Source organism: Erpetoichthys calabaricus, chromosome 8 (assembly GCF_900747795.2).
Source record: "Erpetoichthys calabaricus chromosome 8, fErpCal1.3, whole genome shotgun sequence".
NCBI lineage: Eukaryota > Metazoa > Chordata > Cladistia > Polypteriformes > Polypteridae > Erpetoichthys > Erpetoichthys calabaricus.
The window spans coordinates 178,815,646-178,841,660 of NC_041401.2; the positions used below are offsets into that span (position 1 = coordinate 178,815,646).

The following is a 26,015-nucleotide window of genomic DNA, read 5'->3' on the forward strand; positions in this document are numbered from 1 at the left end:
ATCTGAAAGGCGCAGGGTGAAGGAGTGTAAACCTCTTTTGGCAAACGTCCTCCTTTACCTTTCCTTTCATCTTTTTCTCCTCGGGCTCAAGACTAACAGTGGGCACACCCACATTGCTCCTCCGCCCAGTGCAGCACCATACAGGGTAAGCCGGGGCTTGGGGCGGGGCTTAATGTCGCGCCCGTCCCATGAATGGGGAGCTCAGTTGAAGAAAACTTTTAGTTAGCAGGTCTGTTACGTGTGGCGCGGCCGAGAAGCGAAAAAGGATTAAAAAATGGATTTCAGAGCAAACAGAAGGATTTTATTTTTTACTGTATTTATTAACTATGTATTTATTAGCCACCAGGCAAAAGAAGGTAAGTCATTCGTTTTTTTTTAATATTTATAATTTAAAGCCGAGTTGTTTGCTTTTTAGTCGGGGACTGGGATTGAAAGTGTACTAGTGGCCGAAGCGCATGGCTGGGACTGACGCATTTGGGCAAATTTCCTCTTTGAGAATCTGTTCAAATGACGATCTCGCAGATTTGCTGTTCAGAGTCGAGGACGAAAATATACAAATGTGGTTTTTTACGTTCTTTCCTGAAAAAAAAAATCAAAGTAATGTCTGGCTGTTTTTCCTGCTAAAAGCCGAGTTTTGCTGGGGGAGGTCATGGCGCACGAGTCGGTGGCATGCACAAGCCACTCTTTAATGTGATCTCTCTTAAATGGATTTGCCCCTAAGAAGTACAACAAATTCCACGTTTCATAGAGGAAAGGCATGGATTCCACAACCGGACAGCCTCGCTCTGTAATTCTCTAGGCTGCTCTAATAAGTGCAGATTAATTATAGCGTGGGAAACTGAGAAATCTGGTTAGTACAGTGGCAAATTGTACGCTGAGACGCTGCAGATGAAAGGCAAGGTGTTGCGTGGGAGATTTTCATAAGCCTGCAGGTATAAAAAGTGATTCACCTTAACCCTTACTGGAGTCAACCCGACTGAAAGGAAGTGCACGCCGCCCGATTGTGCCGGGTGGTGGCAGCTTTGTGGTCCTGGTGACAGCAATCGCTACGGCGAACGTCTCACCAAGTCTGTCTGTGTGTAGACGTGGGATGTGGGTGGGGTGCCGTTTCCCATTCATGTTGTGTCAGTGAAGCGTGGATTATAAATGGAAGGTTATAACGATAAGAAGTGGCAAATTTAGTTAAAGGCTGTACAAGCTGCTTTATGCATACTGGATTTTCTATGTGTCAGTCTCTGTAAATATCCGATAGGGGATTTATCCCAAAGTGTGTCAACATGGCATCTTAATCTCAGTTTTTTTTTTATTTTGTTGTCACTTGCGGAATGTTTGGAATAGTTAACATAGCTCGGAATCATTGATGTATATTGACAAGGTGTGTTAAAGTATTGTGATTAAAGTCTGCTGAGTCACAGCTTGTAGTCCCCCAGGAAACTGTTCTTTAGAAATCAATTATGGTATCGTCGGCAGATCAGATTTCGTGGATCAAGGCTCGTTTTCCCAAAGGGACGGTTTCATTGTAGATATTTATTATAGTGTTTTATTCTTAGTGACAATTCTCTATCACGCAGATTCGTGGATTAACTGGCCGCGTGAACTTGACACTGCGCGAGTGAATGTGAGTGATTTGCTCGAGGGTGGCATGCGACCCCACCAGAGACGGTTACTGTCCTGGGGCCACTTGTGATGGGAATGAACAGCGAGCGATATGGGCGTCCAGGCCTGCCACCTGAACCGCTCTGATCAAGCGTTTAAGTTTAAAATCGCGCAAAGCTCAAGTTTGTACTGTAGTAGTATTTGAACACATCCGCAAAATGTCTTTGGTTTTGAACAAGGGAGTCATAGTTTAAGGTATTCAGAGATAATCTGGGGCGTGCCAGCGGTGATAGATTCCTATATACACTCACTCGTATTACTTATTATTTAGCTGATGCCTTTGTCCAGTGTGGCGTGCTGGTCAACGCGTTGGACTTCAAACCTGGAAGCTGTCGGTTCAAATTGTCACAAGGTGACACTGAGCTGCAGGTCACTTCACCTGTGGGTGCTACAAGTGGAAAAATAAAAATAATTGTGTCTCATGTGTTCAAAGTCGGCTTATAAGTGCGAATAAGTACTACTGTAATAAATCTAAAATGCGTGAGATGCGTGAAGTCCTATAAGTGACTTTGTGTGTCATATACTGTAGTCCCCTGGTCTATCTATCTATCTATCTATCTATCTATCTATCTATCTATCTATCTATCTATCTATCTATCTATCTATTATATAGTGCCTTTCCTATCTATCTATCTATCTATCTATCTATCTATCTATCTATCTATCTATCTATCTATCTATCTATCTATCTATCTATCTATCTATCTATTCGCTCTGTTTTTGACGCTTTAAAGATTTAATGTTCCCATCAGCATTCAGAAAGCTGCTCAAGATGTTGAAAATATTAACTTTTTACTTAACAGGGCTAACATGTCTCACTGTAAAGTAAAAGTTCCAATTATACTCTTCCTGTTAAATTGTAGAGGGTTTATGGATGGAAACACGGTCCTAATAAAACTGTCGTTCGAAGTTTATAGCGATTCGGCACCATGACGCGTTGTAAAAGTTTTATAAACATCGTGTAGTTTCCTTAGATTCGTCCATCTGTGTTACATCAGACTAACATTGTCGGTTCTTTGCTTATTATTATTATTATTATTATTATTATTATTATTATTATTATTATTATATCCCTCAAGCCTGTACACTCTTAACGCTTCTTTAATGATTGGGTTGTCTGGTGTCTCGTGCTGTTTCTTGAGTTTCATCCTGAGAGGAGTTCTTGAATGAAGTTGGCACTTTGGCCGTTCCAGGGGTTCCTAATATGTGAGATAAACGGAGGTCCTGAATGTACAGTAGGCTGATACTAACAGATGAAGGGGGCCCGAACTTGGCCTGTGTCAGTTATGCAGCAGGAGTTCTCCTGGGATTTCACAAATCTGTTATCATCGCTACCAACGGAGCCCGTTACGTCTCTAAATAAGTAATGGATCTTTCTGGAAACTTCAGATGGGTGATTCTTTTGGGCGGTAAAACATGTCTCCCAAATGGCACCGCTCTGAAGAGCCCCCTCGCCCCCTGTATCCGATGAATGTTATTCCGCTGGTCCTTAAACGGCACTTGACATGCCCATTCCATTGCTGGCCAAATAACCGTCTCATTCTGCAGGCTTCTTTGTATTAGAAGTCGGCTCTTTCATCTTTGAAGAGGTTCCTTATACGCGGATGAAACTGAAAACTTCACGAGTTAGAATGTAACCGATCAACAAGACCTGATGTTTGACTGCGTGATCACAAGCAGCAAGAGTCCTTTAAAAATGAGGAAGCCATTGGGATTTCACCAGTCTGTTAGCGTCCATTCTTGGCTTTTTATATATCTTGTTACGGATATAAATAAATAATGACTCTTTCTGGAACCTTCGAGTGGTTGGTTCCCCTATGGCATCGCTCTGAAGAGTCACCCTACCACATTCATTATTAGCGAAATACAAGAAGCCTCGTGTGCGTTTCGAGTTGCAATGCTGTCGATACGCGCGATTATTTTAATCGATTAAATTGCGCTTATCCGATATTACCAGCTCTTTTTAAGCCGCGTCTATTACGGAATCCCCCTTTTCAATCAGGTCCATTCTTAGCCCCTTTTTTCATGTTAGTTGGTCTGCCGCTGGTGCTGCGGATCGCCATGCGCCGTTCGAGTTTACGTACACCGCCGTATAACTGGAGCCCCTCGAGATCCGGCGGGTGGACTGTCGGCTCTCAATCGGACCCCAGTAGAATAGCCCCCCATCTTGCCCAGTCCGATCCCACCTGTCTGCACAGTCAGCTTCGCGTTTAAACCTAACGGGAGTTCCTGACCGAGTATGAATTGCCTCGCGTGGTCTCACTAGACTGAGCATTGCATTTTAATGTGAGGGGGGCTGTAGGAAGTGAACTAGATTACCGGCTTGTGATTATTCGAAATTAATGTACCGCATAAGCAAAATATTTCCAGCTCTTTTTTTTCTCGCGAACCCACCATCAGACCTGAATGGGATGCCAGTCGATAGCGAACACACTCGGGCACACGACAGGGGCACATTAAAGGTCCCAGTTAAGACAATGCAGACCCCGATCCATGCAGCGCAGGATTAACCATTAAGCTAAATAAGCACGTGCTTAGGGCATCGATCACCACAGAAATGCTCCATTGCCGTCTTTTCCAGGGCCATACTGTGCGAAACTGCAAATGGTGCAGATGAAACCAGGCTCCACAAAAAGTGACTCCCACATTAAATGGGAGTATATATAAATACCAGTAACGGCGCACTGCACGTGAATACACTTGACTTGAGCATCCCTAGTTCTCATTATCTTTCTCTGTACGTTTAGCATTCGTTTGCTCAGAGGTTGATGCGCTTTCTCCACCCTAGCAGCCCGCTTCTTCTCTTCTTTGATCGGCATCTTTTCCCGTTAAAACTGAATAAGTCAGCATTTGTGTTGCAATTACTTTGTACGTTTTCTTTAATTTTTCACTTAAGTGTTCAATCTCAATGATTTAAGATATGAAGAGGTAGAGGAAGTAACGGCAAAGGTGGTAGGGACGAGAACGGAGCTCATACGCATGCGCCGCACGGCCACCCTGCTGAGTGCTGCAGAGAGTTGGTTCTACAATAAAATAAAAATAAAAAAGACGAATAACCTTGGAGGTCAATCATCACCCCAAAAGCGGATAGTAGACGTCACGTAGTATATTTGTACCAAATTTCAGGTCAATTGTTCAAACGGTTTACGAGCTACAGGTGATTTAAAATCCTGGACAGACAAACTGACAGCCACGGTAGCGTATTATATAAGAAGATTATTGTTTTTATTTTTTATTTTACGGTTTATTATTGTTGAATTAGGTATATATGGGGGCACCTCTAAAGGTGTTAATCCGTCCCTGCCACATCCTAAGTTCTGGAAAACAGTAAATATATATATATATATATATATATATATATATATATTCGGTAATAAATAACTGCGGTGGGCTGGCGCCCTGCCCAGGGTTTTTCTTCTGCCTTGCGCCCTGTGTTGGCAGACCCCCGTGACTCTGTAGTTAGGATATAGCGGGTTGGATAATGGGTGGATGGATAATAAATAAAGGAGTAAATAGTAGAGGTTAATGATAAATATTAATATCGGGAATACAACGAGATTAGAAAGTGGCGCACAGACACCGAGGCTCACATGACCATCCTCTTCTTCGTCCCGTCTTTATAAAATAGCAGGTTGGATAATGGATGGATGGATAATAAATAAAGGAGTAAATAGTAGAGGTTAATGATAAATATTAATATCGGGAATACAACGAGATTAGAAAGTGGTGCACAGACACCGAGGCTCACATGACCATCCTCTTCTTCGTCCCGTCTTTATAAAATAGCAGGTTGGATAATGGATGGATAATAAATAAAGGAGTAAATAGTAGAGGTTAATGATAAATATTAATATCGGGAATACAACGAGATTAGAAAGTGGCGCACAGACACAGAGGCTCACGTGACCATCCTATCCCTAACCCTAACCCTAACTCTTTGTCCCGTCTTTATAAAATAATCACAGAAGACAATGTCGAGTGTGCCTTTCTAAATGTACACATTTGCTTTTGTGTCTTTTTAACATTAATGGTCACAAACTGCTCAGCCGAGCGCACATTTTCTCAGTTGAAGAATATGAAAAATACCCAAGAGATCAACTCCATAACTAGGCAGGAGGGATGCCGGATCTCAACTAAGTCCCGAAGCTGACGCGTTACGTAAGGTTAGTTTTGAGGGTCTGCTCAAAGACTTTGCAATTAGAACAAGTAAGAGGAAAAAATTCATATGTGAAGAGAGTGGAACAGCAATAAACATCACTTTACATCTTACAATAAGTTTGGTTTCATTTTGAAAAATTAATTTTTATTATTGTTGAATTAGGTATATATGGGGGCACCACAATCTTTTGAGGACCTCTAAAGGTTTTAATCTCTCCCTACTCCGTCCCAAGACCCCACATCCTAAACTCAGTAAATCTGCGTGTTTAAAGCGGGCGATGATCCCTGCGACCCTTTCCCTTTAAAGCCTCTCACGTCAAGTTCTAACATTTCTCTGTATGCTGATCTGTCTGGGCATGTCCCTAAACGCCCACCCATCCACCCCCCCTATGAGAATCCCACTGTTATACAATGGGGTTAGTGGGCACTGTAGAAATGGACACCCCTGAATGCGACGGCTGGTAGCAGTACTGTACCCTTGTTTGATGTCCTAACACCTCAGACTGAACTCCACACCAGAGTGGCAGGCCTGGAATGGAGTGATGGGGTCCCTACAAATGGGGGGGGGGGGGGGCGCTTGACTTGATATTTGATTACGGCAGTGCCAGGTTATTTTATACAGCGTGTGCCAACTGACTGTTCAGTAGCTAACCCGTATGGCTGCCATAAGCAAACACCTAATTCACCTTCACTACAAACGACGTGGTAACCAAAAAAAAATCTATCATTGTTGGGGGTTTGTTTTGGGGGGGGGGGGGGTTGGGGGGCATATTGTTTTAAGTACAAAATCAGGAGTCAAATTATTGGACAGGACAGGTCATCCGCAATCAAACGCATGCCGGGTCAGTTTCGAGTTATCAAGTGATCAGATGTAGACACCTTTGACTGGGGTCCCTGAAGGAAAGCAAAGGGGGACGAACATGCAGTATGGATTCAGCTGGTGGTCTGACTAGGATCTGACAAGACCCTTTATTATTATTATTATTATGATGATGATGATCCATTCAATGGTTTCCTTACCAGCTTATCCATAAGAGGATTGAGTGCCGCTGGGGCCTCTGCCAAGAGGAGTGTGGGCACAAGGCACTGGCACTCCTATGGTCACACTGGGCCAGCTTTAGCCGATATCACATTGTGGGACCTCCGTCAGACTTGCTGATCAATTTAAATGAGTGAAAAGGTGACATTTAGTGACAGCCTGATGGCCTGCCTGCCAGCACAGTCACTCTTGGCCCGTCTTCTGACAGCCAATAATATGCGGCCTGATGGAGCCGGTGCTGTACGAAGGGTTAATAGCTATGGTGGACTCAGCCGCAGTCTCAGTCCTCTTCCGTCGTGATACATAAAACTCGAGATATCAGACAGACAAGCGTCTCTCGCTCTCCAGTTTGTGAGGTCCGTGTTCCTTGTCACTGCATTGGCTCTCACCTTTCATTCACGTGATGACTAAGGACAACACCAAACCCGCTTGGAGCGAATGGCTGGGCCTGTCATGTTACACGACTGTCTCTTGACCTGCTAAGATTATGATGGAAAATATGACATGGCCTTCAGAGTCAACGTCTAATCTGACACACACAGGCATCTCAGACACGTGGGAGGAATACCAAAGTGCCAGGAGGAAACCCAACACTGGCAGTGAACCTCCAGTTCTGAAGCCATGAGGTGGTCATGCTGACCGGCCAGTTACCCGTTGTTATTGTCCCTCTTATTCAAATGTTTATTTCACGTTCCTTTTTAATTCTAATGAAATTTTGTGGTCCTGCGTATCCCGCACGTTGCCGTGATGTCCCGTCGACCCGCACTCCGCTATCAGTGCTGTGCCGCGGCCAGACTGCCTGACAGGATGTGAGAAATGGAATTGTCTGCATCTTTCTTTTTTTTTTTGTTGGACTCTCATCTTCCTGTGGATAAAATCAGCAGCTCATTCACAGGAGATATGTGAGCTGGACCCCCAAGCGCACCTTAAGAGTGGAGCAGGCGGAGAGGCTGCTGGTGGCAGTATTGGCGGGCACCTCCTGCGGGTCTGCTAACTCGTTCTGAGCCGCTGCCAGGCTGTCAAGCTAGGATGAAGCACGATGGGGTATTCCCTGTGAAGTGTGTGAGCATGAAAGGCGCTTTAAAAAGAGGACTTGCTCTTCAGGGGGTACCACAATGGCTAAATGTGATGCCCATTTCATTTGCTTTGAGTTTAAAAGCTTCATGGGGAGTCAAAGTGGCTCTTGCCATAAGGGAGCCATTTTTGGGTCTTAAAAGGTTTCAGCAGGAAGCTTCATTCATTTAGAGCTTCAGAAATAACCAAGAACAGAAGACAGGAGCTCTGGGAAATACCAGCGGCTTCCTCATTTTAAGGGGGCTCATGCAATGTCGCCCGCGGAGCTCAGGTTTTCTTGGTCTGTCAGTGTCCTCTGTGTCTGTGCAGAGGGTGATGGAGGCTGGTGCCGGTTGGTCTCGGTTTCCCTTCTGTTGATCTTTAGAAAAAGAAGAAGAGAGGTTAGTGCACTTGGGACCCTGTGGGTGTCCATACTGGTAGCACTGCCCATGGATCCTGCCACTTAATGCGTCCCTCATGGGTTTGGGGATCATGTATCCCTGACTGATTATCTCCCCCTGTCCTTCCATCACACTGGCCTCCCAGCTGAGTATTGTTCCATGGGGTCCAACCCTGCCAACCATCTTTGTAACCCGCTTATCCAGAGCAAGGCTGCGAGAAGCTGTAGCAGCAATAATCAACAGGGTGCCAGTCTGTCACAGGGCAAACACACACACACATGTCAGGGGCCAGTATATCATTGCCAGTCCACCTGACCTGCATGTCTTTGGACGGTGGCAGGAGACTGGAGCACCCGGAGGACACTCAATAAGGGAACGTGTGGTCCTTGTTACAAGGCAGCACTGCCACCGCTGCAGCACTGTGCCACCCTAATGTTATGTTATATTATATTATAGATAGCTAGATAGATATGAAAGGCACTATATAATTGATAAGTAGATATAAAGTTCTATTTATCTGTCTGAAATTCATATATTATATTATATTATATTATATTATATTATATTATATTATATTATATTATATTATATTATATTATATTATAGATAGATGGATAAATAGATATGAAATGCACTATATAATAGATAAGTAGACAGACAGATAGAAAGATAGAACTTTATTTGTCCCCAATGGGAAATTATTATATTATATTATATTATATTATATTATATTATATTATATTATATTATATTATATTATATTATATTATATTATATTATATTATATTATAGATAGATGGATAAATAGATATGAAATGCACTATATAATAGATAAGTAGACAGACAGATAGAAAGATAGAACTTTATTTGTCCCCAATGGGAAATTATTATATTATATTATATTATATTATATTATATTATATTATATTATATTATATTATATTATATTATATTATATTATATTATATTATATTATGTCATATCACTTTCCAACTCTCTTAATTCAGACCAGGGGTTGCTGGAGCGTAACCCAGCTAGCATGGGGCACAAGGTAGGAACAAACCCCAGACAGAGTGCCAGTCCGTCACAGAGCGATAGACACACACACACACACACACACACACACACACACACACACACACACACACACACACACATCACAGACCAATGTAGAGTTGCCAGTTCACCTCACCTGAATGCCTTAGGGTTGTGGGAGGAAACCCACAGGGAGAACATGCAAACCTGACAAAGGGAACACCTGGCATGTGAACCCTGATTTCCATTTTGCAAGGCAGCAGTGCCACCACTACAGCACTGTGCCATTATTATATTATATTATATTATATTATATTATATTATATTATATTATATTATATTATATTATATAAGGGGTGGCACGGTGGCGCTGCTGCCTCGCAGTTAGGAGACCCGGGTTCGCTTCCCGGGTCCTCCCTGTGCTCAGTTTGCATGTTCTCCCCGTGTCTGCGTGGGTTTCCTCCGGGTGCTCCGGTTTCCTCCCACAATCCAAAGACATGCAGGTTAGGTGGATTGGCGATTCTAAACTGGCCCTAGTGTGTGCTTGGTGTGTGGTTGTGTTTGTGTATGTCCTGCGGTGGGTTGGTGCCCTGCCCGGGATTGGTTCCTGCCTTGTGCCCTGTGCTGGCTGGGATTGGCTCCAGCAGACCCCCGTGACCCTGTGTTCGGATTCAGCGGGTTGGAAAATGGATGGATGGATGGATATTATATTATATTATTAGACTTGCTTATTGACTCTTGTGGGGGGCCTGGCACTTATCCCGCTAGCAGACCACCTTTGGGGGTAGCTGATGAGTCTGGAGGAGAGCCCTGAACTCCAGCGCTATAAGCCAGCCACATGTATCTTAGAGAAGGGGGCTATTAAAATGAAATCTGAATTTAATTCCAAGACTGTTCCAACACTATTTGGTTCAAGGTAAACACACGCCTGGTTGGGATTCCCTTCCATTGCTGGGCACACTCACATACACATCCATGCCAATTTCGAGCTGATTTGACATTCTGCCCCTCCAACGGCCCCCCTAGTCCATCACCATTCTTAGATCTGCTCAGTCCAGTGGAGTATCTTAGGAGTCAGAAGCTACTAGCAGCCTTAGATGGGACAAACTGAAGGACCGACGGCAAGAAGCCCCCCTTTACTCAAAGCATGCTGTGGAGTCTGAGCAAACTACCAAGACATGGAGGTGAAGCAGAAACCTCGACGACCTTAAAGAAGAATCAGGAGGAGGTGTTGGGACAGCTTGGCTATCAGCTAAACAAACGGGCCTGATGGACGCCATGGTCTCTGCTCCGGTGTCAGATCTCTGCTGTTCTCCTGAGTGTTTTATACTCAGAATGAGAAATGTCCTCGTGAGCGTTAAAGGACTCACCCTGAGATGATTCAGGCGAGGTTTGTGTGGGTGACGAGCTCTCTATGTGGTGCTGGGGCTGAAGGCTCATGGAGCCGTGTCTGGTGTGGAGCTGCAAAAAAAAAAAAAAAGCAGGGGTGGTGGATGTGGGTGGGGGTCTTGGTTCTTGGTGGTCTGCTTGGGCAAGACTGGACATGTTGTTACGGGAAAGGAGAAGCAGCCTGCATGGACAGAGAGGCCAAATGAGGGAAGGAAGTGAGGCAATAAAATAAAATGTCACCACAATCACACCTGTAGGTGTCACAGTCACGGTGTAAATGTGACCGGAATGTTCAAATGAGCTAAAATTATTAGTAAAGGTCACTTGGTGCCCCCCTACTGCCCCAGTGTGTTATTGTGCCCTCTGATGGCCTGGCATCTCATTCTGCCCTTTTTCACTGGGCTTGGCTTCATTTCCCCTGGCCCCCCCCCATAATATTTTGAAAGAGTGCCCCTCTTAGCAAGCCAGCACAAGCCCCCTCGAGCCGAGGGAAGGAGGGACTGCCTTTCTTGTGTTAAAGGTTAGCTTTGGGAAGATCAGCCATCAGAACGTACTGCAGAAAAGCCACGCGGCCATAGCAGTGGTTGGCGAGTCGTAAGGAAATCAAATTTCAATCCTGGCTGCCTGGCACACGCCTGCCTCAGTGTCAGACCACCCCTGTTTTATTGCCTGTTTACACCGCGGCCTTTGCCAAGCAATATAAAGGGTGGTGCTGTAATTACGGAATGCCACCAGCTGTCTGCTCTGCTACTCCAAGCATGGCATCTGGATTGGGAGACAAAGACCCTCTTCAGATGTCATCAAGAATAACTCAGCAGAGTGCCCCCTGCACCCTGCCCACCGAGCTGCTCCGTAGCGCACTTTAAAACTCAGCAGATTGCCTACATACCTGGAGATGGGGGCAAACAATCAGCATAACCAGGAGCTGAAGGGATACTCTTAGGGACCCCCGGCAAGGTGGGATGGCTGAGGTGAATGAGGTCTGGCATTCTTAACAAGTTCTCCCTTTTTTGTTTTTGCAGAGGTGCTGCTGGACATGGAGGCCACCAGAGGAGAGCTGGGCTGGCTAGCGAGTCCATACGAGAAGGGGGTAAGGCTGACGTCCATCTCTCAGCACTGGGGGGGGGGGCAGCAGCTGTGAGTCTGACCTCGCACTTTCTTGGAGGGGCGCAAAGGATGAAGCAACTCCTCCCTCATCCTCTGCGCCGGGTCCCCCTTTCATCTCACGGCCTCTCCATTTGTGTAAAAAACAAAAAAAATGGCCGTTTCCTTTACTTTGGAACTCGATGTGTGTTTCACTTTTAAAATGGGTGTACACGTGTGTGTGTGTGTGTGTGTGTGTGTGTGTGTGTGTGTGTGTGGAGCCGTCGGGGACTCAAGGGGCGATTAAACTGTGTACACAGACAGACAGATAGATAGACAGAATGACAGACTGATGTGAAAGGCAGATAGATAGATAGATAGATGTGAAAGGTACTATGTAATAGATAGATAGATAGATAGATAGATAGTGTCTTTCATATCTATCTATCTATCTATCTATCTATCTATCTATCTATCTATCTATCTATCTATCTATCTATCTATCTATCTATCTATCTATCTATCTATCTATCTATCTATCATATAGTGCCTTTCACATCTATCTATCTAACAGATAGATAGATAAATGTGAAAGGAACTATATAACAAATAGATAGATAGAGTGATGTGAAAGACACTATATAACAGATCGATAGATAGATAGATAGATAGATAGATAGATAGATGTGAAAGGCACTATATGATAAATAAATAGATAGTGTCTTTCACATCACTCTATCTAACAGATAGATAGATAAATGTGAAAGGCACTATATAACAGATAGATAGATAGATAGATGTGAAAGGCACTATATAATAGATAGATAGATAGATGTGAAAGGCACTATATAATAGATAGATAGATAGATGTGAAAGGCACTATATAATGACAGATTAACAGATATTGTACATCCTCGTTTATTCCTCTAGCTGGCCTCATGCCTACCCCTTTCGTGCCTTTAAACTCCCTGTTGAAATCAGGCGTCACCTTGAAGCAGTCAAACCGTGAGAATTGTGCAGTCGAGAAAGGTGAGGCAACACACTTGGCGGCTGCCACCATTTCCTCAAGCAGGTTTGTCAGGGCGCCTTTCTTGTTAGTTAATCAATTATGAAGGTTCGCCGCTGCAGGCCCAGCCGAGCAGGTTCCTGTTTCCAAGTCTGTCTCGTATTTTTGCCAGACAATGGCGGAGTGGTGGCTCTGAGGCTAAGGATCTGCTCTGGTATCTGAAGGGTTGCCAGTTCAAATCCTGTTACTTCCAGAAGGGATCCTACTCTGTTGGGCACTTGAGGAAGGTCCTTAATGTGAAAATTGCTCTGGGAGTGCTGTACAATGACTGACCCTGTGCTCAGACTCCATAGTGTTCCATAAAAGATCAAGTCTACAGCTGTTACAGACCTGTCCATTTCTCTATCCAATGTTGATTATAAAGTCACTAAAGAATTACTGATGGTCCTAATTAAACTCTGTAGACACGTCATTGTGATTACAGATAATGGTGTACAGTGATTGCCTAACTGACTGACCACTCAATCATTTGAATATAAATGATCAAATATCCTAAACCTGCTGTGTAAAGAGTAAATAAAGAAGGCTGCACAGTTATGATCAGCAAACAAGCCACTCTTTGAACTTCTTCCACGCTGATCCTACTGAGATAAGGACCAGGACGGCTCTGAACTGGATTGACAGCTCAGTGGATGGATGGACTGTTATTTGAAGCGTTAGGTGATTGTGTCGTGACGATCGCGGCTGATGTCCATGCTAGTGACCCCCACCCGGCTGGATGGCACTTCCCCATTAAGATACGAGTTCAAAAGCCACAGGGTGACCCACAGCCAGTCAATGAAGACAATGAGCCTGTTAGCCACTGGTCAAAAAAGCTGAAGGAGGAAGCTGACGAGGACCGCGGATCTGATCTCATCCTGCAATTCGCAAACAGTACAAAAATAAAATAAAGGGCAGGGAGCCAACACCATAATGGAACTTCAACAAACATGACTGGCAGTCTCCTTATCTTAAGCAACCATTGAAAAAGAAAGTAAACAGAGAATTGGGAAAGCAAAGACGGATCAAAGTTGACCTGAGTTTTGTAAAAGCGAGCCAACCGCAGCCTAAAGACCCTCACGAGAAATAAAAAAAAAAAAACAGAAAAAGTCGAAGTGGGCTGCAGACGGAGTTTCGGGTCAGCATGTGGAATGTGCGTCTGCTCTCACTGCACCGGCGTCTTCACAGGCGACTGTCAGGAGGGCAGAGGAATGCGGGCAAACATGTCTGAACCTGTGAGTGCATCCATCTATTCACACCAAGTTCACAGAGACACGGCAGGGATGGACTCGAAGGAATTTCATGGCCACTCGTTCACACGTACGTTACGAAGGCACAGCAGCGGCCCACAGACGGAGTGTGTGAGTGTGTGTGAGAGTGAGAGAGTGAGACACTCGTACAGACAAAACCTGCAATACATAGACAGGCGCTGAGACCCAAAGTGCTCGGACACATAACCACCTGTCGGCCATTTTAGCAGAATGGTGCCCACCGACTTGACTAGACAGCCATGATAATTACGGCTGCTTCAGAAGAGTCAGAGAACACGAGATCTTCATCCAGGTCTGACCCTGAGGCGGCGCTGTCAGGCTTTGTAGAACGGAGTGAGATTGTTCACCATTTTCCTGTCCTACACCACTCGAGCGCCGAGCGTGACGTGGGATCGTCCTGCTCTCCTCTTCTGGTTCTAAACTTCTGGACCAGAGCACCACCTGGAGTTTTATTTTCTGTTTTCCAGCTGTTCACTTCTGGTTCTCCACACTAGAGAATCTTTAAACGTTTTTGTGAGTCATTTACAGCAAAAAATACGATGTTCCCAAATACAAAAAGGTCCGAAAACGACTCAAAAAATCTCCACCAGAGGTTTTTTTGGGGGGGGGGGGCTTTCAAACCCCCTTTCTTTCCCAAGGAGCTTTCACATTTCATTAAGGTCCATGTGTTTGCGCTTAGTACTTGCCGGGGTTTGGCTGTGAATTCCCCCTCCTAGTGGCCAGTTTTGTGACTCTCAAGAATCCTAACCCCAATCTGGACCTTTCATGCTAAGCAGCTTTGGTTTGTGACTCGTTTGTCTTGTCAGAGGTCTCCGTACTGCCCAGGTGCCATGCCGCCTGCACTTCAGAAGAGGTTACCCACCTGCAGCTGAGCACGTTCAGGCCCGGCCAGCACTTGGATGGGAGACCATCTGGGAAAAGCTGGGGTTGCTGCTGGAAGAGGAAGATTGAGAGAGCAGCAGGGGGCGCTTAACCCTGTGGTGTGAATGTGGAACCCAATGTCCCAGTGCAGTGACGGGGGACACTGTCCTGTAAAACTGGCACTGCTGTGGTCATCAAAGACCACTGAGCAAGAGTAGGGTGTATGGCCAGGCTAAATTACCCACCATGGCCTAGTCATTCCGGCCCCCTAATCATCCCCTGTCTCTAAGTGGCTAACCGTCTCCCACTCCTTCACCACCTAACAGCTAATGTGTGGTGAGCATACTGGCACAAAATGGCTGCCGACACATTAGTGGCTCCCCACTCCCTACGTTAAGCAAATGTAACTAATTATTATTATTATTATTATTATTATTATTATTATTATTACTGTATTATTATTATTATTATTATGTCTATTGTTGAATAATTTAAGAACCCACTCTTTAGCAAACCAGCAATTCAGTGTAGCATTTTGGACTTTCTGTGTTGCTGTTCTTCTTCTTCTTCTTATTCATCGATGAAGGTTTAAGAATTTGCTCCTTTTCCTGTTTCAGTGGGACCTCCTTCAGAACGTGATCAACGGCTCAATGATGTACATCTACTCCGTCTGTAACGTCCAAGAAGGGGACCAAGACAACTGGCTGCGTACCAACTTCATCCAGCGGAAGGACGCCTCTCGCATCTTCATCGAGATGCGCTTCATCGTGCGAGACTGCAACTCTTTCCCGGGCGGCTCGGTGTCCTGCAAGGAGACCTTCAACCTCTACTACATGGAATCGGATGTGGATTATGGGACACACTTTCAAAAGCGCCACTTCCGCAAAGTCGCCACCATAGCCCCTGATGCCATCACCACCAAGGGTGAAGAACATCCCAACACGGAGATGCGCATGGTGTGGCCGCTGACCAAAAAGGGCTTCTACTTGGCCTTCCAGGACATCGGGGGTTGCATTGCGCTGCTCTCCGTGCGCGTCTACTACAAGATGTGTCCCGGCACCGTCCGCAACTTGGCCCTCTTCCCAGAGACCGTCGCTGGAATGGATTCGCAGTCACTGACGGAGGTCCGCGGCACCTGCGTGGAGAACGCCGTGAGCAGTGACACTCCCAAGATGCACTGCAACACCGATGGGGATTGGCTGGTGCCTATTGGCCAGTGCCAGTGCAAGCCAGGCTTTGAAATGGGCAACGACAGCTGCCAAGGTAAGAACTAAAACCGTGCAAATGCATGTGTTCTGTCGTCTGTAGTCACGTATAACCAGTCGGTATGGAGATGTTTGGGGTGAAGTTTGACATGAGCAAAGTAGAAAGTCAGGAATGAGATGGTACACCTCCAGATCTTGGTGGAGTAGAGACCCTGCTGTGGTTCATGGGCTCCAGTCGGTGTATTTCTGTATTCATAGCTTACCTTCACCTTGTAGATCTTGGCTCTATTTAGGAGAATGGGGCAGACATCTCAGAGGGATGCCAATGTGGTCCTTCTCCCACGGGTTGGTGTAACAGCACTTGAGCAATTTTCCTAATTTTGGAAACTTTACCAGGACTTAGGAGAGCTCATGAGCCGCCATGACCATTGTGGCTGTTACTTTTTGTAAATGCTTGTCTCGTAATCCGCTGTCTGAGGGTGTGCACAGTGGGCACCATGTTTTCAAGACTAGGACTCTGGATCATTCCATAAGTAAGGTGGCATCAGTGTTGTGAAGTGGCAACTATAAGCGCAATGCCCTTCTTCTTCTTCTTTTTTTACTCCTTCATCTTCTACTCATTCTTCTTCATCTTCTACTTTTTCATCTTCTATTTTTTCTTCTTCTTCTGCTTCTTCATCTTCTACTCCTCCTTCTTCTTCTACTTCTTCATCCTCTACTCCTTCTGTTTCATCTTCTACTCTTTCTTCTTCATTATCTTCTACTCCTTCTTCTTCATCTTCTACTTCTTCTTCTTCTTCTTCTTCTACTCCTTCTTCTTTATCATCTTCTACTCTTTCTTCTTCTTTTTTTCTTCTTCTTTATCTTCTTCTTTATCATCTTCTACTCCTACTTCTTCAACTTCTTCTTCTTCATCTTCTCCTTCTACTTTAAATATTATTATTATTTTCTGGTTAGTATCAGAAAAGTCCAGAGTGTCATTTTGGGGTAGCGTCACTCATCCTCAAACGTGGCAGGGGGTGTACTGGGTGTCATGTCCCGTTCTGGTGCTCGTATTTACGTATCAAGCGTAGTCAAACGGCTCCCAAATCAGCAAGCGACATCAATGTGGTCCTCCTCTCTGGTGTGTCTCAGACAGAGTGACGATTCTGAGACCCTCGATCAGGGCAGGCGCCGCGGTGTGTGAAATCCTAAATTCCTATCATATACGCGTTCCTCAAAGTGATTTTGAAATAAAGTGGCTGGGTGGGCTTAGAGAGAAAGAACACAATGTGGGACCCTGGGGCTGAAATCTGGTGTCATCATATGAATGAATGCCTGTGCAATGAAGGCTTTAGTGTTTTGAGTTTGTCATTTGTGGAGATCACTTGGCTGAGATCTACTTTCACTTTGACACTGAAGACTCCTTCTCTCTACTGAGTCCAAAATGCCAAATTAACGTGTCCCTCACAATCCAAACTCCATGCTGTTGTGCCGCGGGTTTGAACGTTTCTTTGGCTTAATAAATAATTCTGCCGATTTGCAGATCTACAGCGTGAAGTCCACAGGGATTGACAATGAAGAAGCGGCCCCACCAACGCTCATCTGCTCCTTTATCTGCCCCTCTGCTGGCTTTCCATTTCCCCCTCGTCTTGGTCTTGTTGCTCATTCCTTTTATAAATATGGCTTTTCCTTAAAGAGGAAGTTGAAATCAGCAAAAAAAAAAAGAAAGAGGGGCAAAATGTGGAAAGGAAATTAACCCTTTCTCTTCTGACCCCCCCCCCCCCCCCATTTGAATTGCAGCAGGAAAGCATAATTTGACAATTCCGGCCCCCCCGACAGAATGAAAGGAAGTAACACCACCCACCACCCACGTCAAAAATAGGACCATGTGGAATGGGGGGGGGGGTCAAACACCCCCCAGTATGGCCACTGTGGCTGTGACTTTTCGTAAATGCTTGTCTCATAATTCTCTGTCTGAGGGTGGGCACAGTGGGCACCACGTTTTCGACATTTAGACTCCGGATCATTCCCTATGTAAGATGGCATCAGTATTGGGCTGGCATGCTCTCCCTGTGTTCATGTGGATTAACGTCCACACTCCATAAACATGTGGTTAGGCTGTTGTGAGTGTACCCTGTGGTACTGTAGGTGGGCACCCTCTCCAGATTTGGTTCTTGTGTGATGCCCAGCAGTGCTGAGTTAGGATCTGGCACCTCGCAACATAGTCATAGAGAAAGCAGGCTTAGCAGACGGGCACATCGTTCTGTCCTCCATTTAATGAACCAATAATGAATAAGGCTGCTTTTTACTTTCTCAAAGAATTTCCCTTTCATGTGCACTTCTTGTATGTGTATCTTTGATATATTCTGTTCAGTTAATTCCCCTTTGTTTTACTTATTTGTGTTTGCCTTAATAATTCATCTGTGGGTCATACAGTAATGCGGGGTTATTATTTATATCTCACAAAGCAAACCGTAGCACAGAGGAGGGACTGGAAAGTACAAAGTTCATCAGCTAGTGGAGAACTCAATTCACGGCTTTGACGCTGCCGTCCTCCGGCTCAGTCACTGCCTGTATGGCAAGCGCGACGTGGGCACTCGAATATCCGCCATGCAGTGCATTAGCTTTGGGTGCTGATTAGCACGTGCAAGGAAGAATTTAGCTGTACACATCACGGGAATGGCACAGTAAACGTACAGACCCATGAGTGTGCCACCCTGGGCTGGCATCGGCCTTTAGGTCAAGGCTGCCAGCGGGAGATCTGCCTGCACAGAACCAGTAAATAGAAAATGGAGGGTAGACATTGTGACCCTACTCTGGATAAATGGGTTTGGAAAAAGGATGGTTAATATAATATAATATAATATAATATAATATAATATAATATAATATAATATAATATAAAATGTTTGTGATGGAATAGTAGGGTAGTTTGCCACCTCACACCCAGTGCTGTTGGGATGTGCCATGGCATCCTGTGAATCTGCAGTAAGAGGATTTGAGAACGTCCTGTTATGTATAACACAATATGAGGCAGACAGAGAGATATAGAGAAGAGCCATATATATAATAGATAGATAGATATGAAAGGCACTATATAATAGAATAGAATATTACATAACAAAGAGGATGAGTGGATTGAATAGAATGCAATAGAAATTATTTGTGTAATGCATTGGTGCCCATTACTGGTTAATAATAATAATAATTCATTATATTTATTTGGCACTTTTCTCACTAAGAGAGGACCTGTAATGTAAACCCATGACCTCCTTATGGTGAGGCAGCAGTGCTACCACTCTGCCACCAGTGCGGGTTGCTCCCTTGGGTCCAGTTTTGTCACATTAGTCTTCAGCTTCTCACCACAGCAGTTTTGAAAATGGATGAGTAAATAAGAATATAATATAATATAATATTGCCTCGCAGTTAGGAGACCTGGGTTCGCTTCCCGGGTCCTCCCTGCGTGGAGTTTGCATGTTCTCCCCGTGTCTGCGTGGGTTTCCTCCCACAGTCCAAAGACATGCAGTTTAGGTGTATTGGTGATTCTAAATTGTCCCTAGTGTGTGCTTGGTGTGTGTGTGTGTGTGTGCCCTGTGGTGGGCTGGCACCCTCCCCGAGGTTTGTTTCCTGCCTTGCACCCTGTGTTGGCTGGGATTGGCTCCAGCAGACCCCCATGACCTTGTAGTTAGGATATAGCGGGTTGGATAATGGATGAATGGATAATAGAATAGAATAGAATATATCTATGATGAGCTGATAGTTTCCTGCTGCTGGGATGGACCTCAGTGTCCTCTGAATCTGTATTAAGAGGATTTAAGAACATTATAATATAATATAATAACGATAGAACCATAGGGAGAGAGAAGAAGGTAGGCAATATATTGTATATTTCATAGATAGATAGAAATGAAAGGCACTATACAGCATATAGATTTACAGATATGAAAGGCACTATATAGTATATAGATAGACAGAACTTTATTTTGTCCTCATAGGGATATTTATATATTACAGAATTTCAAGAAATGTTATAACAAACAATAACAACAACCTTCCTTAAACTCATAAAAGAATTATGGAACAGAAAAAAATAATAATAATAGCATGTACAGGGTGAGTGAAAATCATTTTGCACATTTGAAGTTTGTTTAGTGCATTAATTGTTTCCACCATTCAAATGTTAACATCATTTTGCTCACCCTGTATAAGCAAGTGGATGGGTGGCTTCAATAGAATGCCCTGTTATTCATCCGTACGTTACACTGGTGCCCATTCCTGCACTGGCTCTTTCCTTGTGCCCAGTTTTGCCAGGTTAGTCTTCAGCTCCTCAGCACAGAAGACAACATTAAGTACCTTTAAAAATGGACGAGTAAATAATATAATATAATATAATATAATATAATATAATATAATATAATATAATATAATATAATATACTGCGGTGGGTTGGCACCCTGCCCGGGATTGGTCCCTGCCTTGTGCCCTGTGTTGGCTGGGATTGGCTCCAGCAGACCCCCGTGACCCTGTGTTCGGATTCAGCGGGTTGGAAAATGGATGGATGGATGGATAATATAATATAATATAATTTAAAAATTCCACTTTCAATCTAACAACCTGCAGACTGGTCAAAGGCCCCCATCCAGTCTATAAAGAGCGCTGAGCCTGAGAAATGACCCCAGCCATATGGTGGGCCGCCTATTCTGTTTGCTCCCACCGTATTCAGAACTGAGAGAATAAAGCGCCTCTCATCTTGACGGTTTGTCCTCAGTTCCCCCTTTCTGGTGATCTCTTACCACTCATAAGCACACCCCCCTCCATCACCCCCCAAACAATACTACCCCCCACCCACCACCATGTGATCCTGACAAGGAGCGGCCATTTATTCTCATGATGGACGTATTTCAGAGTCAGTATTAGAATTACATGAGGTGGTCAGTAAAGCCCTTCAAATGTCACAAGTAGCCCCTAGCTGGTCACATGTTGCCCCTAATGGCTGAGCGGCGTCCCACAGGGCACTTGCTTGTATTCATGTTGTTTGCTCCCAGGGTTTCTCTGTAATTGCCTTTTGCTTGCTAAGTTTATTTAAATGGAGATCTGCTGGAGAAGTCGTGTAGCATGACAGGCCCTATAGCTCAATTGTTCCCTTATAGTAGTGCCTAAGGCTTACTGAGACACACCCCCCCCCACCCCACCCCATATGTGATTCAATATTTTCGGCTCAATAACTGGGAGGGTCACATTCATTTTAAATGATCACCAAACAGTCGTTCGATGTGCCCTGCACTTAGTTGTCGGGGTCAAGTGTGGTCCCACTTACTCACCATTCCCACACATTTGGACAAAGATGAAGACTCGCTAAGATGTGGTGATGCCAGTGCCCTGCAGAAATATAAGAACAAAGTCTGATCATGTGACTCACGCTCGCCTAATTGCTTACAAATGGAGGTGGGAGGGGACGGGGTATAAACAACAAATAATTATAATGTCAACTAAAAATGTGAACTTACCAGTGGTAAACAGAATGATACGTTAAAGGGGGTCCGAAGGAGCTCTGAGAAATTGCAGGGCTCTAAGCGGCTCTGCTGGGGTGGGCACTACAGTATATAAGAATAAAGTGAGAGGAACTGCATTCATGTTGTCACTTTATGGTGGCGTCAGCTTGATCAATGCGCACAACCTCGTGTCACCCGGACCCCATGAGCCCCCCGACACAATGCGACTAAAAGCCTCGAGGTGCACAGCTTCCTCTCCAAACCAGTCTGTGTGTCTTTGGAAAAACGAGTGCCGTCTCGTTGTTCGGGCTTGGGCTCACTTGGCCCCTCTGAATGCCCATCTGACGAGTGTTTACTCAGGAACAATAGACCCCAGTGTTAGAGTGGCAGTGGAGCAATAAGGTGGCCGCTGTCAGAACATTCCTGAGAGATTTAATGCGGGAGCCTCCCCAGTTACCACAGCGGAGAGGAATGCCGAGAGCAAAACTCCTCCTGCACCTGCGCCCGCGCAGCAGGGGCCTCCCGAGTGTCTGCCAGCCGTCAGCTTACTGCAATGGCATGAGGGGGTCAGGCAGGCCCTGGGCCACAGACACGTGCAGGCCTTGGAAGTCGAGCTCCCCGTGTTTCCAAAGGGCTGCAGAAAATATTTTAAGACCTGCCAAAAAAATGCAGGGGGTGCGTTGGCAGGCTGGCATGAACCTCTTCCAGCAGCCCTGATCTGTTTCATTTCATTTTGCTTTTCATTTTGTAAACAGTAAGATCTTCTTCTTCTTCCTCTTCTGTCTGTGAGGTTTTAGGTTTTGTGGTGAGCTGATTGTTTCCAGAGCTACAGAATGAACTGTAGGGAAAGAACTGAGAGGAGCATTGGGTGACGTTACCCCCTGAGGAAGACGAGGGGATGAGGGGACGGCAAAGCATACGAGAAAACTCCGCACCTTAAATATAGTGCCTTCAGAAATCAATCTATTATATAGTGCCTTTCCTATCTATCTATCTATCTATCTATCTATCTATCTATCTATCTATCTATCTATCTATCTATCTATCTATCTATCTATCTATCTATCTATCTATCTATCTGCTAAGTGTCTCCTGGCAGAACACCAATCAAATCAGAGCACACACTAGAGCCCGCCCTCTCAGCTTTGACGGCTCTGATTTGGCCGTTTTCATTTGATGGCGGGTGATGTCAGTAAAATTAATGAATGACTTAATGATTTTGAATGATTATCCGGGTGACACTTTTATCCAAGGAGACTTTTGAAGCACAGGCAGGTCAGGTGAGGTGACATTCTCAGGGTCAGTTGGTGTCAGTAGTGGGATTTGCTATCACCACTCGGTGTTTGAAGTCCAAAGCCTTACAGTACACCACACATACAGAAGTACACAGTCAAGGCGTATTTCATGGCACAGTTCAGTATTAATGCTCACATATTGTTGTGTGTTTTTTTTAATTTATTGTCACATTTCACAGTACATTTATTTATTTATTTAATTTTGTCTTCCATGTTCCTCCATAGGGATATTTCTAATATTCAGCATATGCTTGTTAGCAGGGTCTCTGCCAGGATGTCCATATTTTTTACGCTTTGCGCCACTGTGGGTGCCATTTCATGTTTTGTTGTAATGCCTGATGCCCTCTTTATGCCCGCTCACTCGCTCTGTCAAGGTGTCATCTCTTCTTTTGGGGGGGTCTCGTGTGGATGCGTGTGGCTGCACCGTTTCTGCCACAAGCGCTGGCGGTCCTGTTAGTACTCTGACTGAACGTGGGTCTCCGACTGGGAATGACCCGATGGGTGGCTCACTCGTCCCCATGGCCTGCCGTCAGTTTTATATGCCATTTTAGATGTTCCTGCTCTTTGCCGCCTTGTTCTTGTCGATGCCTGAGCTCATTGCTCCTTTCGTGCCTTTGTGTTCACACTTTCCATTTTCTGATGTACTTGAATCTTCTGCTTTGATTATTTATAATGGAGTGGCACTGGCGTGAAATCGGGCACATCCTGTATGGAAAATCAGCATCGGCTGGCCGGCATGCTGTGTGCCTTCCTTCCTTTTTTTTTAACCCCATTAATTGCTGCTGGCATCGACCGTTTCTGGGGGCTGTGGTTGTTTATACAGCTCACTGCACAGCCCTAAGGGTCCCGCATGAGGAGGGTAATGAAGAAGTTCACCTCCTTTCATTTCTACTGATCACCTCAGAAACGAAAGCACTTGGAGCAAAGATGACATTCTTCAGTGAGTCACCCACCTTCTTAGGAAGTGATACATCCGAAAGTTATTCTCATTGTTCCGGGCAAGACAAAAAAAAAAATAACTAAATGAAGAGTGATAGGAATGTCGGGTTGAACAATGCCATGAGCAGTGGCCGATGGTAATGGGCGGGGAACGCGATCGTCCCCCCACACCGCCATGACCACCGGTCTGCATGGGGGCCTCCTCACTTCCACAGGAAGTTTTTGTTGTGTCACTGGGATCCTGACCTCACCCTGCTCAGTTCTCTGAAGCCCTCCGACTCACCCGCTCCTGATTCCCATGTCTCCGTTTGGCAGGTTCAGCAGGAGAACTCTGACCTCGTCAGGCAGGTCGACAGAAGAAGATGACATTCATTGTGAGGGCTCAAGCGGGATTAGTGAGCAGGGGGGGGAGTGGCTTAAAAAAACCCAGCGGCCCACCGTCCACGGCGCATTGCTGCTATGTGCCCAATACGCTCAGCATAGACTGGAAGGTAAAGAACCAGATAGATAGATAGATAGATAGATAGATAGATAGAAAATAGTAATTTTGGTATACTGTAGTCGGCAGGATAATTGATTAATAGATAGATAGATAGATATGAAAGGCACTATATAATAGATAGATAGATAGATAGAAAATAGTAATTTTGGTATAGTCGGCAGGATAATTGATAGATAGATAGATAGATAGATAGATAGATAGATAGATAGATAGATAGATAGATAGATAGATAGATAGAAAATAGTAATTTCGGTATAGTCGGCAGGATAATAGATAGATAGATAGATAGATAGATAGTAATTTTGGTATAGTCGGCAGGATAATCGATAGATAGATAGATAGATAGATAGATAGATAGATAGATAGATAGATAGATAGATAGATAGAAGTAATTTTGATATAGTCGGCAGGATAATATAGGATGTTATATAGTGCCTTCTCTATCAATCTATCTATCTATAGATTATCCTGCCGACTATACCAAAATTATTATTATCTATCGATCTACTTATCTATGTATTATATAGTGCCTTTCATACTCTATCTATCTATACATTACCCTGCCAACTATACCAAAATTACTATTTTCTATCTATCTATCTATCTATCTATCTATCTATCTATCTATCTATCTATCTATCTATCTATCTATCTATCTATCTATCTATCTATCTATCTATCTATCTATCATATAGTGCCTTTCACAGCAGCCCACCCCACTCACAAAGCCACTATTGCTCACAGATTTGCTTCCCGTTTTCCCCAAATGATACTTCAGGGCTCTGATATGTGACGTTGACTCATCGAAAGACAATGAAGACAAGTCGAATGAAGTCATTAAACACTTTGACGGCCTGCCATATGCCAGTCTCTCACACTCGCGCTCACACCCTCCATCCTGAAGACGGTTAATTGGAACTTAAAATTGCCAAAGTGCGTCTCGGCACGTCCTCGCTGGGCTCCCATCATGGCAGATTGGTTCTGCACCCAGGGAGGGATCTCAGTTCTGTGGGTCCTCAAAAGTACCCTTTAAATTTAAAAGTCACAAATAAGAAATCTGGGCCTTCCTACGTGAGAAACTCTTCAGCAGTGTGAACAGAAGTGTGTGTGTAAGAAGGTGGTGACCCTCAGCTTCAAAGGCCAGAGTGGAATTGTCGGAAAGGAACAGAAGCAGGGTGGATGACGGGAAGGAGACAGTGAAGGTGGTATTTATCTTGGGTGAAAGGGCGTTGACCCGGCGTCCCTCTCCGCTTCCTGTTTCTCTTGAAGGGACGGGCGCTTCAGTGAAGGGCTCGGGTAGCACGCTGTCTCCATGACGCTGAGGCTGGAATGCAACAACGAGGAAAAAGGCTAATCCGGAGGTTTCGCAAGCCATTCAGAGGGACCCGGCCAGGTGGTCAGCAAGTATTCTCTTGGCAGTGGGATGGGTGGCCCACAGGAAGAGTTACAGGGTGAAGGGCAGCTCATTCCTAGCATAATATCGGCCACACCTTGGAAAACACCTGGAGTGTTCGGCCCCTCCGCTCAAACACCTGAAGGGTGCTGTTAACAAAGAGTCTGTCAGGACCTCCATACAGTGGGCAATGAATGCAATAAATTACACACACTC

General features: G+C 44.8%; 1 protein-coding gene across 1 annotated transcript in view; it reads left to right on the forward strand.

Annotated features, from left to right (window-relative positions):
* Nucleotides 1-214: 214 nt before the first annotated feature.
* epha2b (eph receptor A2 b) overlaps nt 215-26,015 on the forward strand; it is an 81,409-nt gene continuing 55,608 nt past the window's right edge. Inside the window, exons 1-3 of the mRNA XM_028807920.2 lie at nt 215-356; nt 11,754-11,821; nt 15,609-16,254. Of these exons, the coding sequence (XP_028663753.1) occupies nt 275-356; nt 11,754-11,821; nt 15,609-16,254 (796 nt within the window). The 5' untranslated portion in view covers nt 215-274. The remainder of the gene's footprint in view (nt 357-11,753; nt 11,822-15,608; nt 16,255-26,015) is intronic.